Source organism: Crocuta crocuta, unplaced genomic scaffold (assembly GCF_008692635.1).
Source record: "Crocuta crocuta isolate KB4526 unplaced genomic scaffold, BGI_CrCroc_1.0 scaffold102, whole genome shotgun sequence".
In the NCBI taxonomy this organism is placed as follows: domain Eukaryota; kingdom Metazoa; phylum Chordata; class Mammalia; order Carnivora; family Hyaenidae; genus Crocuta; species Crocuta crocuta.
Genome location: NW_027530019.1, coordinates 5,413,045 through 5,433,793, shown reverse-complemented (window position 1 = coordinate 5,433,793; position 20,749 = coordinate 5,413,045). Strand labels below are relative to the sequence as shown.

General features: G+C 39.6%; 1 protein-coding gene across 1 annotated transcript in view; it reads right to left on the bottom strand.

Annotated features, from left to right (window-relative positions):
* Positions 1-14,972, bottom strand: part of CEP152 (centrosomal protein 152) — a 99,750-nt gene extending 84,778 nt beyond the window's left edge. The window contains exons 1-5 of the mRNA XM_077764453.1: positions 14,923-14,972; positions 8,986-9,081; positions 1,202-1,305; positions 907-979; positions 548-826 (exon numbers count right to left, since the gene is read on the bottom strand). Of these exons, the coding sequence (XP_077620579.1) occupies positions 548-826; positions 907-979; positions 1,202-1,305; positions 8,986-9,072 (543 nt within the window). The 5' untranslated portion in view covers positions 9,073-9,081; positions 14,923-14,972. The remainder of the gene's footprint in view (positions 1-547; positions 827-906; positions 980-1,201; positions 1,306-8,985; positions 9,082-14,922) is intronic.
* Positions 14,973-20,749: the final 5,777 nt, after the last annotated feature.

Genomic DNA, 20,749 nt, shown 5'->3' with positions numbered 1-20,749 from the left:
AAATCCCCTGGGGAGAAAAAAAAAAAAAAAAAAAAAAAAAGGAAAGTGTTTCTTTCCTTAATATTCATTCTGTCAACTGCCATATCATTGCAAAACAGGTATCAGCTTTGAAGTGTTCAGCCTACATTTTATTACAGCTAGATGATGAGCTAGAAAATCAAGGTAACTAAATTGTGCCATCTACATAGATTTACCACTTTAAAACTACATCAAGATATCTGAACATAGATTCTCACTGAGGCTTGGTGATATGGTAGAAGCCAGAAGCAGTAGTAAATGAGGTTACTGTTCGGTAAACCTAACTTTTAATATTTAACTGTTTCTATAAAGCCTCTATTTTCAAATCCTATCTTCAGATTATGATTAGACTGTAAACAGAAAACAGCACGACTAATTCAGCATGAGCCTGAATAAAAGCACTCTCAGGACTTTTTGTACTTAAAATGAAGCTTACCATTGCACTTACATACATTTTTAAAATATACACACACAAGCAAATGTGTGCACACATACACATGAATTCCTGAAAGTCAAGTTCTTACAATACCTGGAAATGATTCCTCTGAGGATCTGAAAACTTAATTACATTAGTTGGTTGGCTATTAAATTCCTGCTTCTGACCATTGGTATATGGCCTAAAGTTTTCAGGAAGGTGATATAAATCAGTCTGTTCATAATTACTTGGAGGACTATAACCACTTCCGCCTTCATCTCCAACTTCGTTGGGATGATACCCAGGATGCTGGTCGTCAGTTTTACTTTGATTGTCTTCCCAGCCATTGCCACTTTTCTCTCCAATATATGCATCTCGAATGTCATTATAGTCCTAGTAGATAACAAGAGTAAAACAAAGGCACTAAGATCTAGTCCCGCCCTCACCAAAGTCATTATCCACCAGGTACTTACATTTCTACTTTGAGATTTAGGCAGCACTTGATGCTCATGCCAGTTCATCTCCAATTGCTGAGAGCGATGTGGTCTTGAGAAAAATCAATACTTTAGATTTAGAGCCTATCACTTGTTCGGACATAGATATCACAAACAACTTAAGATCTTAACCTGTTTTCCCTCCAAACTTCACCTAAAATTCTAAGACTTAGTTTACAATTTTGTAATCATGTACATTATCGCCTACAGAGAATCAAAAGAAAGAGCCCTAGGGAATTGTAATATACGAGCGAAAGTGATTTCAAGTCCTTACTCGCCCTCTGTGCCGTCCTCGCTGTAGTCCGAGTAGGGGAGCTCGGGGGAGGACAGGTCATCATCCAGCATGTCATGAGGAAGGTCAGTGAGTAACTGCTGCAACTAAGACAGGAGAGCCAGCATCAACATCACACTGACTTAAACACAAGACATCAATATCACACTGACTTAAACACTTAAACTCAAGCCAAAGCTGCCTTGGAAAGAGTGATGTTTGACTTTATAAGTGAAAGAAGTTCCTAATTTCTCCACTTAATAAATGTTTCAAATTGCACACAAATTATGCTCATCATCTAACATGGGGAACAGGGGAATGCGTAATAATCAGGATTTACTTTAGAAGGCTTTTTTTTCCTACAAAAGTCTTAGATGTAAGCACACATACATTATAGTAGAATTTTAAAACTTCTTTACAGAAACACAGCAAGTCATGATGATGGTACGACCACCATATTACGTCATCACAGGGCAGCCTTGAGGCTCAGAATCCTGTTCTCCAGTAATCAGACAGTGGGGACTTGACAATCACACACGCCTCATGGGAGCCTGAGGAGCCAGCTCTATTTGGACCAGGTGGTGGAAACAGTAGCCCCAGCAGCAGCAGCAGCAGCAGCAGCAGGTGGCCCAGAAGCCCTTAAAAGCTCTAATAATGTTGACAGAAACCCCTTAGAGAGTGACTAATTAGCAGACTGGCGTCTAATTCCAATGATGCAAAGATACATGATACTTCAGCTCTTATAAAACAGTTGAACAAAAATAGAGTTTTAAGTCCACTTTCTACAGATAGCACTCTAAAAAGCATGACTCTACAACTGACATAAAAGCATTTGATTTCACTCTCTAATGTTTTTCTAGATAAATCACAACTTTAGCATTCTGCCTATAAAAACTAGATAAAACAAATTCATTTAAGTTTCACAATAAACCATGATTAAGAGATGAATAGACTGTCTAATTTGTTGAATTTCAATATCTGTAAATGTCTTTCTTCAATTCCCAATATGTCCTAAAAGTGATAACAATAAGAAGATTCAAATATTATAGTATTAAATAGAAGGAAATTGCTTATCATGATTTCTTATTAAAATTAAGCATTGGTTAAATTAACAAGCTGACTGAGTCCTCCACAGTACATAAATGAATCCCATAAAATTATGTAATAAGCGTATTTTAAAAATATTGAATACTCTGCAAAACCTTGGAGGAAACAAGAAGAGATGCTTCTTAGTCTATGGCAAGATTTTTCCCGCATTTCTCTGTCCTTAGAATAGAAGAAATAAATTGTAGCTATAAAACATGTCTGAGTATTGTATTTATAATCAAAAATCCTTCTGAAATAAAATACATATGTATAAGATTAAATAAAAATATTCTAAGAAAGGCCTCAAACGAATACTCCAATAGCTACCTGAGTTTTGGAGAAGTCAAATTTGGGAATGGAAACGGGTTATGTGAGGAGGGGAGGGGGATATTTCTTCGCCCCCACATATATTTCTAATATTCACTGTATTTTTTTTTAATTTTCTCAACCCATGTTGTTCTTTAAAAATGAAACATGAGAAGAATATTCCATTCCAATGATTTGTACCAAAATTTATTTGATAGTAATATGAACAACCAAGACCTTGATTTATTGGCCACCTGCTCATGCCGGATAACTGAAAAGTTATTTTGAGAATTAGCCATACCAGAGTTGACCCAAAGATATAAAGAATAGAAACACTAAAAATGAAACAAAACACATCAACTTATTAGTATGCTACATGCGTGCCTCAGGTGAAAGGGAGCAAAGTAATTGAGAGAGACACAAAATTCACAAAGTACAAAACATATATAATGTCTTTTAAAAGTAGTCAAACCTGTTTTGTCTATAATTATGTACCACCACTTTAAGGAAAAAGACTACCCCCACATCACACACAAAGAAAAATATCAACAAAATAAATATCTTATACTTACATCACATAAGGACTCCTGTACAGAAAGAATATTTTTTTCTAAGCTTTCAGTGAGGTTCAAGTACACAGCCTTACAATTAAGGGGAACCTTGACAAGGACATCTAAACAGTACATGTTTTCCTCTCACCAAGACAGAAAAGGCTACACAATAATTAAGCAGTTTTTTGTGACACCACAAAAGCAACAAAATTAGCATCCATGGAGGAAAATTAATCTGAGCATAAGCAGGAAGTTCACCAAAATGCTTCTGGATCCATAGACAAACTTATCAACTAGCAAAATCATCCCTATAGTATTTAGTTTCTCATAAAATATTTTACAGATATGCTAACACTATGAAACCGTTTCATTCACCTTCAAAAAAATTTTCCCTGAAGTTCTCTGGCATAGCTGGGCTATATTCCTTGGCTTCCATAACTTTCAGGACAGAGAGAAGCTACATGAGGTGAGTCCTCCTAATAAGGCCAGTCAGGAACAAAATCCCACCCCCAAGGCTTCCCTTCCCAGAATCAAAGTGTGCCCTTCTCATATACACTGTCAAGTAGATTTTGCTTTCAGTCATTGAACTTTTGCCATAAAACACAGAATTGCCAGATCAACTTAGCATGCTACCAAGTAGAGAATTTTATAAACTATAAATTTTCCTCATTAAAGAACCCACCTAGCTACCAAATACAGATTCAAGGGCAAAGAGAACACTCTATAAATTACAACATTTAATTCCACTCATTACTTTCAAATTCATCAGATTGCTTTTTGGTTGCAAATTAATCTTTTCAGTGAGATGTTACTGTGCGTCAACCTAGTTTAATAATTAAAGTGATACCTTCCCATAGATAAAAGATCATTTGCCATTGCTAAGGTCTCTACTGAAATGCATTCTAAGCCATTCCATAAACTCCTCTCCCTTGACCACTTCACAGCCCTCTTCTGTAAAAAGAAAGAAAAAACTAAGGGCGTTTTACTCAAAGAACTTGAGCAGCAAAACACTTTGCAGTAAGTCATGCAGCACATCCAAACAGCCTATGTTTAGGGAGAATGTCAAGCAGAGAACACGTAAACCTTTTGTTAGGGTTTTCAACCTAACTAAACAGCCTGTCTTCAGAGACTCTAACCGTCAATATTCATGAAAGCATGAATTACTTGCCATACATCTTCACATCTTCTCCCAGGAGGAAAGCAGCAAATGGAACGGCCAACACACATATGCCTTTTGAACAGGTTACCTCACAAGTACATGGAAAAGATTCTGATATGTTAAAACATGAATTATTAAAGAACGCTTTCATGGACATACACTAAGCAGAGTCTTCATTTTAACCTAAGAGCCAAGTTAAAAGCATCCTTGAAAAGGCCCAAGGTGGGAATGATAAAGGGCCAAGTAACTTGGCATCCTGAGCTTTAGTTTATGACTTCTACTCCAGACAGAAATGTTTTTTTTTTAATCCATTCCATTAGTTAAGTAAATTTTATGTTAGCGGAGAAGGCTGTATCTAGATGGTCACATATCTGAGAAAGAAATATGGCAGCATTTGCGGGACATTATGAGCTGCCCTACAGATGACACAGAACTCTAGGCCTGGAAGAAATGCTGGCGCTCCTCCCAAGCCACATCTCTCCTTCTAAAGGGGAGCAAAGTAAGGCCCAGAGAAGGTAAGGGGCCTGCCCAGGACAAGACTTATGGCCCCAGAACCCGTGAATCTCCCCATTCCCACTCCAATTTTCTTCTGCGTGACATTTTGTTGGTCATTGGAAGACACTTAGGTCTACCTATTTGTATATGATCAAGCCACAGTCTGCCAGAGTCAGGTTTTTGTTTCCACTGCGACAGTCCCTGAAAAATACCTGTAGGAGAAACATTCAAAGGCATAATCCAGATAAAGGATAAGAAATTGCTAAAGACAAACTACCATATGAATACTCAATCGTTTGTTTCTTTGATTTTCTCAGGCGATGACAAGAAAATTCCACTAACTACGTCAAATAATATAAAATGTAAACAAATACTGGCTTCACAACCCCCTCTAGCGGGGACAAAATGTCAAAATGTTTCTATAATTACATCAAACAAGGCAGTTAGAAATAGAAGAAAGGCTATGCAATGGAAACCCTACCTCTTTTAAAACACAGGATTTCAAAAACCTCAAATGAGCTTTATTATTCTATTAGAGAAGCACCGAAATAAAAACCAAATGGACTCCAATCAGCATGGCCAGGTGCAAGCTTCTCTCGGCCATCTGCTACTTAAACCACCTACATTTCTACTCAAGGTCATTGTTCCAGGCTCCAAATCTATCATTACTAAATGAACTATCATCAGAAAGTATTATCTTGATAGCACAGATTACTAGTACCTTCTGTCCCAAACCACCAGCTCCAAAATACGTACTCACTTATAGAGAGAACAAAGCAGTAATCACAGAGCTGTTTCTGGTTCACAAGTTCACATATATTCCAGAAAACTGTGAGATCCCAAGTGACAATCTACCTTAAGCTGTGGGGTTACCAGTAACTCTGGGGTTTGTAACCACTCCTATCACAACAAAAACAATTCTATGTCTATAATAACCCATGATGAAATCACAGAGCGCACTGACTTCAGTGAGAAGTATTTTGAAAAATCACATTGTTACAATATGAGTTCATAAAAGAACTTTTGAATTCCTGTTCTCTGGGCCAACTTTACAAATAAAAGTTGGCCTAGAATAATTTGGACGAGGCCCACTTAGTAGCAAGGGGGACAGCTACATTCATAATTCTCAAATGGTAGAGCAAGAAAGTAATGTGCTCCAACAAGTTGTGAGAAATGTGAGTGATATGAATATTAATTAACATGACAGCATATCCCCATGGTATCATCACCCTCATTCATCTGCATCCTAGCATGCTCTGTTTACTGTGTAGAAGATGGAGTTTTGGGTGAAATACTGGGTGAGACTATGGGTTATGCACTTCTCTACTATGCCTTGGCCCACAGTATCCAAATATTTACCATTATACCATTTGGAATAAAAGTGATTTAGAAATGATTATAGTGCCTTACTTTTCTGCAAAACTCTTGGAGATTTTTTTAAAATATGGGTCTAATCACGGCAGTCTGTGGTTTGAGATTCTACTGGTCTAAATGTCCTCTGAATATTGAGTCACTTTGCTAAATCCTTTCCTTTTTTGAAGATTAAATGTACTTTCTCCCTTTGCTCTTCAATGCAAACCAATGGAGTGAAAAGAAATGAAAAAGGGAAGATCAAATGTAGAGCTGCTATTTGGATAGCATGGAGGATGGTACTTGACTATGGTTTATTCACAGACTTATAGGCAAGTGTGGACAAAATTACAACTGATCCCAAAGCACCAAAATTAAACTCAGCAACTCATCATTCACACCAAAAGGTCAAAATCAGGATTATTCTACCATTTACAAAGAGGGTCTCACAAATCCTTAGGAGGGAAGACTAGGAGTCAGATATAGCCTGCGTGGCCCTACATCCTCAGGGATGCAGACATTCCTCCTGCATAAGTTAATCAAATACCAAGTGATTCACTAAGTAGAAAGCAATACACATTAGCCAACTACTAACACTTATAACCCAGCTATCAATCCCAAAGCTATCGACCAGGGAGCACAAAAAAACCACTCTTTTCTTTTTCTTTAAACCTCCCAAGGCTGTGAAAAGTTCTGCTCCCCTAATGTCAGACAGGCTAAGGAGGTTGAAATGGCCTCTGGACATGTAAACAAACTTAGGCTTAATTAGCCCAACTTATCACTTTAACTCGCAGTGACAACATACACATAAGCTGATTTTTTATGAATAATTCTGAATTTTGTTGGTGAAAATCTGAAACCCTCCAGCCTGTGATCTCACTTCTTCCCTTGCAGCAATTATAGGAAAAAAAGGCAAAAACGCTGTTTATTAACACGAAACATAGTCATCATGTTAGAGTCAAGTTGGCTATATATTCTTCCACTCTGCTAGAAACACTCATCCTTAGGTACTTCACTTCTTAAGGGCTCCTTTTTCTCTGGAAGATCCCTATCCCAGGGTACAACCTATCAAGAAGCGATCCCTATGGCTATTTTCTGTACACTTAGAATCAATTGCCTCTGTAACTAACGTCCCCTTTAAAACTTTCACCACACAATACACCTCTAATTAGTTCCTTCTAATACCCTAACCATCTCTCTAATACCTTTTCCAATGAAAACTCACCTGTCAGATTATTTTTTCTTCTTCTTTAAAGGCTACTATAATAATTACTTAAACTGATCCCCTCAAGAATCCCAGTAGCTAAATTCCGGCGAACTATCCAAAGCCATCAGGGTCATGAAAACCTCATGCTGTGAGTTCACAAAGTAACAGAAAATCCTCACCCCCACAACTGCTGCGGAAGGACCCTGTCAAAATCTGGAAACCCTGACCAGGGTCATGGACTCTAGTGCCCTCTGTGACCTGGCACAGAATTGACAAAAGCGAAGCTTGCAAGTCCAAGTGCATAAGCCCATGCAGGCGCAAGAGGATTGTGACCAGCTGGGAAGGGACAGCCACCGCTCAGATCCAGCCTGCCTGCTGCCATGTGCAGACACAGGCCACATGTGGCCAGGGCTTAGGACGTTTCAAGACAAGCCAGCACTCTGGGTTGTTACATGAAATGTTCCAATCTTTAAATATAGATTGAACTTTGAAAAACACTGTGCAGCCAAACAATACAAAACGTCTATGGACAAAAATCCACCGAGCTGCCAGTTTTCTATCTCTATCCTAACTCTACTGCCAGCTACATGGGCAACTGACCCTACTCTCTTCATCCTGTTAACACTAATGGTCTCCAGTAACTATTAAAAAGAGTTGTTTTATATATTAGAAAATGGATCATATCAAGCATAGTCTCAATACAAAAGGAGCTATCATCATAGTCAAGCAAGAAAGTCAAACAATCCTATTAAATTGACTTTCACCATTGCTACTACTACTATCACCATTTCCTCAATGTTACTATGTGTCAGGAATTCTGTTCAACTCTTATATACGGACATAAAATATCTTTTACTCCCTTTCTCCTTGAGTCTATTCACCACGCAGCATACAGTAAGATCTTTTAAAAATATCATCATTCCCACTGCACCCAGAATAAAACACAAACATCTTACCACGACATACAATGAGTTGGCCGCAGCCCACCTCTTCACCCTATCTCCACCCTCACCCTTGGTTACACAAGCCCCACACCACAGCCTTCTGGCTGCTCCGCAGATACAGAGGGCTTTACACTCGTGGGTGTCTTGGCCTAGAGCATTCTCCCTCAGGCTATTGTATGGCTGCTCCTTGTGAGTCAAGTCTCGGCTCTGGCATTTCCTCCTACAAAAGACCTTTCCTCGCCAGCGCCGGCCAGTTGCTTTAATATCACTCTATCTTGTTTCCCTGTCATTTATCAGTGCTGAACTATCACTCACTCGAATGACTTACTTCTCTTGTTTGTTGTCTGCCTGCATGAGGGTATAAGCTCCTTGAAGCAAAGAACCTTGTTGGACTTGTCCCACAAGGCAATGTTCCAAGCAACCAGAAACTAGGTGTCGGCCTCCAAAGCCAACCACTACCTCCTCAATGAAAAGATTTTCAAGAATCTAACCATTTACTGTTTTAGTCTTATGCCAGAAAAGGAAGCATTCTGCTCAACCACCTTTTAAAAGCTCCAATACTCATCAGGTTTTTAGGAGGTGATAAAAAAAAAAATTATGCATTCTCCAAAATGACACAAGGCGATATAATTCCGATCAGGAAAGAAAACTGTTTAAGATTGGGTTAGTCTTTTTTCTGAGTAACTCACCTCTTTCTCCCTTTCATAGTCTTCTTTGTCGTATTCTTCATCTTCATTTTGTGTCTGCAGTGCCACGCTGCCAAAATCTAACGACATGGTCTTCCTCTAGAAAGGGAGAGACACTTGGTTTCCAAATGCCCCACGAAACCCCGTAGGCCAAACCACACAAGAGATGCAACACACAAAGAAGACAACAGAGGTCAGGGGAAAGATACATGTAACCTATGCATGACAAATGGTTAGTATTCCGATTATAAAGACTATACTTACAAATTAATTGTGACTCACAGAAAATAGCTGCATGGCAATAATTCACAGAAAAGGAAAAAAAAACGCAAAAAGCGAATAAACCTGTGACTAGACATTTCTTGTGGCCTGGAAAGTATACCTTAAAACACCAAGATTTTTGTTCACATACAGAAAACAAACAACATAATTAACTAGGAATATGCCAAAACAAAAATTTTAAGAATGTGCTCAGAGGGACTGATTTATTAAATATGGGAAAGATAATAACCCTCCACAATGTGTTTCGTCCTTTGTGTATCACGAATCCAAAGGTCATTTTTTACAAAAAGAGAGCCACTGAATTCTGAGTTAACGACTGCCACCCAAAAGCCATCTGCAACCTGGTAAACTCCATGTAGTACACAACCAAAATATAAGCATTAAATGTCCTGCTCTTTAGCTTGGTAAAATCGGATTTTAGTAAAACGGCAGTGAAGACTGTGAAGCTGTACCCCTGTAGAGTGCCCGTTCCAAAAGCAACAGCGAGAGTTCTCTGCAGCACTGCAGCACGTCACTGCTGTGGCAGAAGCGGCACCAGGAGGTGGGTTTTCAAGTACGTACAGTCAAAAGCGTGCCGGTGATTTGAATTATACTGAGGAAATCACACTACGCAGAAACTACCTAGAATTTCAAAGCTCCAAAAGACCCCGGCGAGAAGGTGGGCGGGCATCATCAATTACCCAGCCTACTGCTGCCTGCCTGCCCTTCACTCCACTGCATGCCAGCGAAACACACTTTGATGTGAGTCTGAGCCACAACTCCTTGACTGCACTTTTTCGGGCTCTAAAATGTCATTAAGTTGGAAGTGAAATAAGAAGCAGAGGCCCAGGAATCCAAATACATTTTACCATAAAGAACGCGGCTCCCTCATGTTAACAGCCGAGAACTATGATCACAAACCTTTATAGTAAGCCATGAGCTCTATAAGCAAAAGATATTCCACTTCATCAGACCTGACGCACCTTTGATGGTAGGACACAGGTCCATTTATACCACTAAGAAAAATATATGGCCAATTAAATTATGACACCTCATTAATTTTAAACTGCAACCTGACTTTGTAGAAATTAAAATTCAAAAAGAAAATGTGCACCTTAGGATAGATGAAATATGGCATTACAGGCTAACACAGGTATGAATTTTAATGCTGAAAATCCCCAATCGTGGAGTTTTTGCTTTTCAAGGACTGAAGTACGTACATTTCTTGTCCAAACTCTAATTTACAGTCTACCTTCAAACCTCTCTGGTCCCTACAACCAGCCCATTCCTTTTAATTCTTAACAACTAAAACTGCGTACATCAACACAAACCCTTCCAGCTTCCACTTCTTAGACCAGACCGCTCCTTCGTTCCAGAGCTAGAAGGACAGGACACGTGCACTTTCTCACTGAGAGGGAAAATACCTAAGCTTAGGGAATCTAAACCTGTCTCCACCCAGCAGCTACTTAAGGTGGAGATCTGAATGTAAAGTATGTATAAATACAGCTGAAACCCTGAGGGAAAAACACTTTCACAAGCTCAGGTCTCTAGGGTGTTTTCACTACCACAAGTGATCATCAGGTCTATAGAATCAACAGAAAATGAAAATAGCCCATTTAAACCCTGACTCCTTAAACAAAATTGGATTAAGTCGGACCTTAAGGATCCCCCTGAATTCTCCAGGCAGAAATAATCTTTCCTGGGGCATCTGGGTGGCTCAGTCAGTTAAGCATCTGACTTTAGTTCAGGTCATGATCTCGCTTGCAGTTCATGAGCTCAAGCCTCACATCAGGCTCTGTGCTGACAGCTCAGAGCCTGGAGCCTGCTTCAGATTCTGTGTCTCCCTCTCTCTCTGCCCCTCTCCCACTCGTGCACTCTCTCTCTCTCTGTCTCTCTCAAAAATAAACATTAAAAAAATAATAATCTTTACTGCTTTTACTGATATTTATAGTATTGTCTACCTCTTCCTATATTTTATAGTTAAAGCCAGAATATGGATTTGGGTTAATTTCTCCTGTATTAGGTAAAAGAAAGGAGATTCTTTTTCAATCCTTTCCTAACATGCCATCAATTACTACTGCATATTAAAACAGAACACTCAGACTTATAACTGCCTATTGTTAAATACAGCATTTTAAATAAAGAGCTACTTTTTCTCAGGAAATAGTGAATTCTGCAAAGTATTTTCATTTAGGTGAAAAGAATGTAAAAGACCAAACTGTCTTTTCTGAATGGCTTTTTAATCCAAACCAAGTCATTAAAGAGACCTGAAAATATATTAAAAGACCAAAATCTGTTTAGCCAAGGGAAGAAAAGATACAAATAAGCTTTTCTTCTCAAAAGTGCAAACCACTGGAGACCTTAAGAAACGATTTTAGGCATAAAGAGAAATCTGATACTGTGGATAGATAAACAAATAAGGAAATAAATAGTATTTTAACTAAAATTAAAAATAAAGCTAATGCTTTTCCTCAACTTATTTTTTTAAATTGTTTTCTTAATGTTTTTATTTATTTCTGAGAGAGAGAGAGAGAGACAGTGTGAGCAGGGGAGAGTCAGAGAGAGAGGGAGACACAGAATCCAAAGACAGGCGCCAGGCTCTGAGCTAGCTGTCAGCACAGAGCCCGATGCAGAGCTCGAACCCAGGCTCCATGAGATCATCACCTGAGCCAAAGTCGCCCCTTCCTCAACTTACTAATCACTACTAATTACCACTGCTATCATAAAATACTGATATCTGAAAACTATAATATTCAGAATAAGAGACTACTTTAGAAGAAAAAAATAGACGGTAATCCCAAAAGCCATGAAGGAAAAACTTGACAGAAACTTAACCACAAAAAATAAAATCTTTTATACGACAAAAGACATCAATTAACATGTCAAATATGTACAAAATATACTAACAAAATCAGAAGATAATAATGTATAAAATGAAATCTATTTGCAAAACACATGAATAAATCCCAACTTACAACTCCCAGAAAAAGACAAACAACCCAATTTAAAATGGGCAACTGACATGACAATTCATTTTTTTAATGAAAATGCTCAATTAACTTGAAAAGATGTGTAAACTCATGCAGAATTCACAGTGTCATTTAAACAACAAAATGATTTTCAACCACTAAGTTGACAAATAAGTTAATAACACCTAGTGGTGGCTATTTTGTAGGAAACAGGTATCCTCATGATTGGTAAAAAGTATGAACTGCAAAAACCATCCTGAAAACAACCATATTAATTTATTGAAAACACTCGCCCTAGTAAAAGTACTTTTGAACAAATTTGGCAATACTATACTACTAATAGAAATAATGAAATATTTCTATATTTACTGACTGACCATTAAAAAATCAAGATGGAGAGTAAGTGCACTGTATGCTTTTTCTTTAATATTTTTATTTATTTCTAGGAGAGAGAGAGACAGCGTGAGCAGGGGAGGGTCAGAGAGAGAGGGAGACACAGAATCCGAAGCAGGCTCCAGGCTCTGAGCTGGCAGTCAGCACAGAGCCCGACGCGGGGCTCGAACCCACGAACCGCGAGATCATGACCTAAGCAAAAGTCGGACGCTTAACCGACTAAGCCACCCAGGCGCCCCAACTGTATTCTTTTTTTTAAACAGCAAACTAGTTAATACTTTCTTCCCAGAGAGATCGCTTTTTCTGAACCTATTAACAAGACTGTGACTATGTTCTGTTCTCTCTTTTCCTTTTTTTTAAGCAGATCAGAAGGGCTCAGTCTCAGTACACCTTTTGCTGTCCCTGGTTTCCTTTGCCCTTCTTGCAATGAGAAGAAAACCAATGAGTGTTTAGTTGGACAAAATATTAAAAACCAAAAGCACTTGTTTTTGTCTCATCCAAAAACCTATAAACTCTCTGAAGGCAGAATTAAAATGGATGTCCCCCATATTCTGCACATAGTAGGCACACAATGAATATTTGTTGAATGAATGATACATTCATGTGGCCCTATAAGATTCATGATTTCAATAAAATTTTACTCAACACCTACTGTGTGCCAGTTTATATCCTAGATATATCAAAGGCATCATACCAGCCATGTGGAGCTTACAGTCCCTTAGAGAAACAATGATATAAATTAATAGTTACAATGATACATAGTAATAAAGTTTATAACAGAGGAGAGTGTAAAGCACAAATTAAAAAGAAAGGAAGGCTGAGAGAAATTTCAAAGAAAAGACTTTACATTACAAAGAACACAATACAGCTGTCAGTGGTTAAGAATAAGGGCACTCCTGCAGACAACCTGGGCTCAGTTCTGGCTCTTTATCAGCTGTGCAAACTTGAGCATTCGGTTTCCATCTTTTCATTAATAAAATGGGGGCAAAAACAGTACCTACCTCAAAGATTGTGAATATTCACAAGATAATGACCATAAGGCGCTTAGCACTACGTACCAATCAATACATTTTCGTTTTTTTTTTTAATTATAACATTATCGCTGATCAACAGGAGTCTGCAGTTACAAAAGAGGTTAAACAAAGACCATTCAGTACATCTGAGAAATGTGCAGCCTTTGGGAAACCTTATCAAATAATGTAACCTCTTCTGGGATGAGGATGCCTTCCCACCCCTGTTCCCCCATGGCATTAGTCACTCTCTTGCACTTTCAGACTCTATTTCTTATACTTTTCTTATGGCTTCAATTCCAGCCTCTCACTTCGTTGAGTGTATTTACATATCTAGGAAGTGCATATAAATTGCTGTGCAGGGTGAAGGGTATGGTGAAATTCAGCTTAAATCAGATTTAAGTTCCTGATTATAAGATAGGAAAGGTTAACTGCCACAAAGGGAGTTTATATAGCCCTAGGAAATTCCACTTACTTGCTTACATGCTAGAGCTTCAAGAATGAAAATAGCCAGAACACACTAGCTTGTTTTAGACTTGCAAAAGTAAGCTTAAGAGGCCTAGTCATTTATTCAACAATTACTCGCCAAGCACTGTTCAAGATTACAAAATTTAACAGGACTTGGTGGAGGAAAAGAGAATAGACATTTAAACAAATGATGGCAATAATCTGTGATCAGTGCTAATGACAGCAGCTTAGACAAGTCGATTCGGGGTGCCTGAGGAATGCAGCCAAGTTCACCCACAGGCTGAACGACGGAAGAAATCAGTGGCCTTACCAAGGAACTCCGTGGCGTCAATTACAGCACAATAAATAGGTACGGCGAGAGCGAAGCTGCAGAATGCCTGCACAGGGTGCCTCCGGGATGCGGGCTTGGCTGGCCTTGGCTGCCAGCGTCACATGCACTCGGTCCAAACACGTGTACAGAGCACCCACTGTGAGCCAGGCGCGACACCAGGGTGACACAGCGGGGGTCCCCAGGATAGCGTCTCAGGGTTACCCCAACAGCCTGGAGGGCGGGAGGAGGGCTTCCCACACGTCACTTATTAGTACGGACTTGAAGTCTTGATGACACTCAAAGTCAAAGCCTGAGTCCCGCAACCCGCGGGCGGTCCACCACCACCTGATTTGAGGAGGGGGCGGGTCAGCCCTCGGGAAGCCTCAGCCAGAATCCTGAGGACCCCGCACCTCCTCCAACCCCAGCTCCAAGCCCAGCTGAGAAGCGAAACTCACCGGAGGCTACGGATGCTATCCCACGGGGAAACCCTAGCCCCCGCCAAAGACCGACTTCTAACAAACCCCCTTACCCGGGATCTAATCGGCTAGCTCCTTCCTCGTCACAACCGAACCAGAAGTGCTGAGGCCATTGACGAGCGGCCGCATCCTTCAATCGCCGGCTAGAAGCGGACCCGGTGGGCGGGGCCATGCCATCTGGGGCTGGGAGCAGAGGCGGAAGTCTCCGCCTTTCTCAAGCTTGGTCGAGAAGTCCACCTGCAGTTGCAAATGTATGGCTGTTTGAAAGCGGGCGCCAGAGGTGGCGGGAAGCTCCTCCTGTGCTCCCATTGGTGGATGAGTGATCCAATTACGAAAGGATAGACTCCGGAGGGGGCGGGCTTATGGTTGCTTAGAGATGCCCAAGCTCCTGTTCTCTGGCCTTTGGCGAGGAAGAACCCCATCTTGTCCGGGGCCAGTTGCCCCTTCCTTCACCACCTGGTTCCCCCGACCCCTCACCCTGCTCATTCAATTCCTAAGCCTCAGTTCTCGGCTGCAGAACAGACAGAATCCCTCGCTTTCCCCATCGAACACTTACCTTCCGGGTTTTTGCTCTTGCCCTTCTCTAAGGTACCTGCTTCCCCATCTCCCAAACAGGCTTAGATGTAGTTTTACTTTGTCTTCTTGCTTACTGGGTCCTGCCTTGTTTGAATTTGTGTTTCTTTCATTACTGATGAGATAACACATTTCCCCACGTCTTTGGTTATTCACTACTTGAATGTTCGTGTCACTTCGTATATGGTAACCTGTCCTTTAAGACAGTTTTGCCCAGTGTGCACTAAAGCCCATTCTGTATCTACTTTCCAGGTTAAAGGGTTCCAGTGAATATCAAGGAGTTGGTAGCTGTAGGTTCACATATCTTTTTAACCCTTCCCCATACATATGAGAAAGCCCCTTCTGCTATGGTATGGAGTAAAATGGTTGTTTAAGGCTCTTCATAAACTGACTAGTTTTCTTCTGCTACCTCACTATCCCATCCTGGTGATGCCTACACTCACCCTGTAACTCCATCAACTAGCCTAAGGTTATGCCTATAATAGGTACTCTCAATCCATAGCAATAAGTGAGTGAAATTTCTGGCTGAGCTGCCTATGGTTCCCAGAATGCTTTTGTTTTACTGAAGCTCTTTCTTTCACCCATACTGCCCTATCTTACTTACCTCCTGAGTATTCAAGATAAATGAGCTCCTCCTCTGAAGACCTTCATGACACACTTCCCTCCCTTGGCAGAAACACCCCTCCACATCTGTACTCAGTATACGTATCTTATGGTTCTTATTATCTTCTACAATTAGTTGAGTGTCTGATTTACTCATATTAATATCTTGAGGTACTCACATTGCTCCTTGGACATCAAGCATGCTTCATGATTCCTGGTGGGCACTCAAAGTTGTTAAATGAGCAAATAAATGAATGAACAAATAAATGAAGACTTGTGTGCCAGCAAATGCGAGTAAAAGGCCTTCAGGTAAATGACAGTTGTTGAAACCTGAGCCAAGGTATCTGTTAGTGGAACTAGGCTTGGATTAAGAGGGAATGCTAAGGAAGCTTAGTGGTCCCTGCCCACAAACACAGAGATGAACATATAAAAGACAAAAGGGGGGCAAAGCACATGGGGAGACAATGTTTATCATCCCTTACACAGTGGTTTAGAATTTGGTAAGTTCTTTCACAGACACTAGCTCACTTGGTCCTCACAACAAACCTGTGAGGGGCTAGGACTGACCAAAAAAAAAAAAAAAAATTAAGTGACTTGTCCAAAGCTACACAGCTAATGTGAGAGGAAGAATTTGAATACATCTCCTTTGTCTTCAAATCCAGAGCTATTTGTATTTAATATTATATTAAATGGGAGATTTAAGTACATTTGTCATGCAAAACATGCATAGTATAAGTCAGAGCCCCTTGCCTCTAAAAATGGAGTTGGGTAGAGTTGTAGGTATAATCAATGAAATTTTCTTGACTGCCTATCTTGTGTAGTTCCAGGCCTAGATGCTTGAATATAAAGTGTGAGGTAGGACGCTTACACTCCAGATAATCATACTCTTTAGCAGTGCAAGTTGCTTACATAAGAAGGAAATAACACACACACACACACACACATATCACAAAAAAATAGTTTAGTACATGCAATATAAGAATGGGTGATGATTCTGGGGCAAAATGAGCATCGAAGAAAGGATCTATAAGACAAAGTTCTTGGAAGAAGAGGAAAAGAGAGTCAACAGGAAGGTTGTTAGCATGAGTGATTGCAAGGTGAAACCAGACCACCAAAAGTAAAGGATTCTTATATTTAGAGGTATGAGTGGAGATGTATGCTGGAAAGGGGCAGTGAATAGAAGAGCCTGATGCCTGAAGAAACAGGAAAACCATGCTATAGAAGTAAGGTATGGTGTACACAAGGAATGAACTTGACATATCCAGAGAAACACAAGCAGACAAAATCATCCTGGGGCAACAAAATAAATGTTGGCAAAGACAGAAAATCTTCCAAAGGCGTTGAGTGCTAGACAAGATATTACCTCTGGAATGTTGGGTCAATATTTATCTTGCATTTTTTAAACAGACACACCTGTGAGCTGGGAGCGACGCTACCTCTACCAGACTCGTTTCTGTTTCTAGGGGAAATATGTTGTTGGTGAGATGTGGTTCTTTCCATTCAAAACATACATAAGGGTGGAGCTAAACCATCATTCTTCCTTTTTCCTACCTTCTCTTTGGTGTCAAAGCTATCAGGCCATTATGAAATAAAGAGTGCTATCCTTAAAAGAGCACTGAACTTAAAAATGTTCCAAGTTCGAGTTCCAGCTCTCCTACCCACTAGCTTTTATCCACAGTTTTTTAATCCTTGAGTCTCAAAGTTCTTATTTAAACATAAGAATAATATCTACTTTGCAGGATTGTAAAAAGGATGAATGAGATTGTGTGAAAGAACTTCTAAAATGTAGAAACACTATTTAACTGAATGTTATTTAACTTAGGTAGATCAGAACATCATTTGTAGTATATTCAATAATATTTTTTTGAGCATCCACTTTGCACCAATCACTATTCTAGGGAATCATTTAATACTGACACATGGATCAGAATGCCTGCACTAATTAAGCCTCTAATCACCAAATCTACTCCTCCCACAGCCACTGTAACTTTGCTACCATCACTTCCCCACCAACCCAAGACCTGGCCATGCCTGACCAGCTCAAAGGTGAACACCGGACCAAGCTGGGCCACTCATATTCCCTTCCCAAGTAACTAAAATAAGACGTAATGAAACTGAGTCAGGTGGTAAACATACAGGTTTATGTATGTATGACAAAAAGAAGAGAAGCAGACTTTTAATTACAGTTGTCTGTATTTTATGGGAAATTTGCTACTTCCATTTATGGAAGTATATGTATATGGGGGAGACTAGACTGAAGACCATGAACTGCTGTCACTCAAAGCCATAGACCTGTCTGATTCTCACACTTTGTGACAGCTAACAGTTAAGCTTTTCCTTGGGTCCTGTGATAATCTGAACCTTAAAACACCTTTTGACTGGAGCTGACTTGGGTCATTTCCCTAAATACTTAAATAGCACCCCCCTCCAAACTTCATGTCCACCCAGAACTCAGAATGTGACCTTATTTGGAAATAGAATCTTTGCAAATGTAATTAGTTAATACAGATAAGGATGGCCTAACTCTAAGACTGATGTCCTTAAGAGAAGAGGAACCTGAAACCAACATAACATTGTGTGCCAATTGTATACACACACACACACACATAAATATATTACTGTAGTACAGAGTTTACTTTTAAAATTTGTGATTTCCAGGGTGCCTGGATGGCTCAGTCGGTTAAGCGTCCGACTTTGGCTCAGGTCATGATCTCACGGTTCATAGGTTTGACCCCCGTGTTGGGCTCTGTGCTGACAGCTCAGAGCCTGGAGCCCATTTCAGATTCTGTGTCTCCCTCTCTCTCTCTGCCCCTCTCCCACTCATGCTCTGTCTCTCTCTGTCTCAAAAATAAACTATAAAAAATTTTTTTTAATTTGTAATTCCCCCCCCCAAAAAAAAGAAAAGAAACAAAAAAGAAGAGGTAAAGACACAGAAAGACACACCAGAAGACAGCCGTGTGAAGATGAAGGCAGAAATAAGAGTTACGTTGCCATAAGCCAGGGAAAACACCCAGGGCCACCAGAACCTGGCAAGGGATTCTTCCCCAGAAATTTCAGAAGGGAACATAGCTCTGCCAACTCCTTGGTTTCAGACTTTTAGTCTCCAGTACTGTGAGAGAATACATTTCCATTGCTTTAAGCCACTCAGTTTGTGGTACTTTGTTGCAGTAACCCCAGGAAGTTAATGCAGGTGCATTTTCGTTTCTTGCAACCAAACATTTATGACTAAGACGCATTTGTGACAATAGATCATATCTGAAAAGTCTAAACCAGTGATTCTCCAAGTAAGATCCACAGCCCACTGATGGGCCTCAATGATCTTCCTGATGGTTCATAAATGTTACAAACCATATTTGTTGTTGCTTCAGTTCTCATGTGAAAATAACTTGCAATTTTCGAGGCTTTTATTTTTATATACAACTAAAGTTTACCTACTAGGAATCAACCAAGTAAGATAATGAGGGGTTACTAGTGTTTAGAATTTGCTAAGTTAAAAGTATCACATTATTTAAGCTCACCAAGAATGGTTTTTCATCACTTATATGTGCAACATTGTAAAACTCCTCCTGGTGCATACTTGAATATAACTGAAATACTTTTGGAAGAAGAGCATAAATATTAGTATCAATCCCAGGCAATTGTGGGTTTTAAGAGCTATTATTCCACATCTTAATTATGAACTATCTTTGCTTGGCTTAATATCAGTTAAGTTTGTTGTAAGCTATTTGAATAACTCAACTGTGTGTAGTGTTAACTACTTTAATACATGAATTTCGACTTTTTCTATAATGGCTTCAAAATAATATACAAGTTCAGGTTCAATTTTGTCATTACTCATCTATTACTGAAGTCATCAATTTATAATTCCTCTGAAGTTTGCTTATATGCTATGGAAATGTATTAGGTATAAATTTGTTCTGTTTAAATAACTGACAACATACTATCAAGGCAAGTGATAAAATTATTCATATTTTGAAAAATTCATAGGGCAGTATTTTGCAATATACAATCATGTGAATGAAAACCAAAATGGGAGGCATCACGATCCCAAACTTTAGCCTCTACTACAAAACTGTCATCATCAAGACAGTATGGTATTGGCACAAAAACAGACATGTAGACCAATGGAATAGAATAGAGAACTCAGAATTGGACCCACAAATGTAGGGCCAACTAATCTTTGATAAAGCAGGAAAGAGTATCCAATGGAAAAAAGACAGCCTCTTTAACAGATGGTGCTGGGAAAACTGGACAGTAACATGCAGAAGAATGAAACTAGATCACTGTCTCACACCATACACAAAAATAAACTCAAAATGGATCAAGGACCTGAATGTGAGACAGGAAACCATCAAAACCCTAGATCTAGGAGAAAGCAGGAAAAAACCTCCTTGACCTCAACCGCAGCAATTTCTTACTTGACACATCCTCAAAGTCGAGGGAATCAAGAGCAAAAATGAACTATTGGGATCTCGTCAAGATAAAAAGCTTCTGCACGGCAAAGGAAATAATCAATAAAACTAATAGGCAACCGACAGAATGGGAAAAGATAGTTGCAAATGACATATCAGATAAAGCACTAGTATCCAAAATNAAGACCATGAGGGAGGAGAAGGGGAAAAAATAGTTGGGGAGAGGGAGGGAGGCAAAACCATGAGAGCCTCTTGAATATTGAGAACAAACTGAGGGCTGATGGTGGGGGAG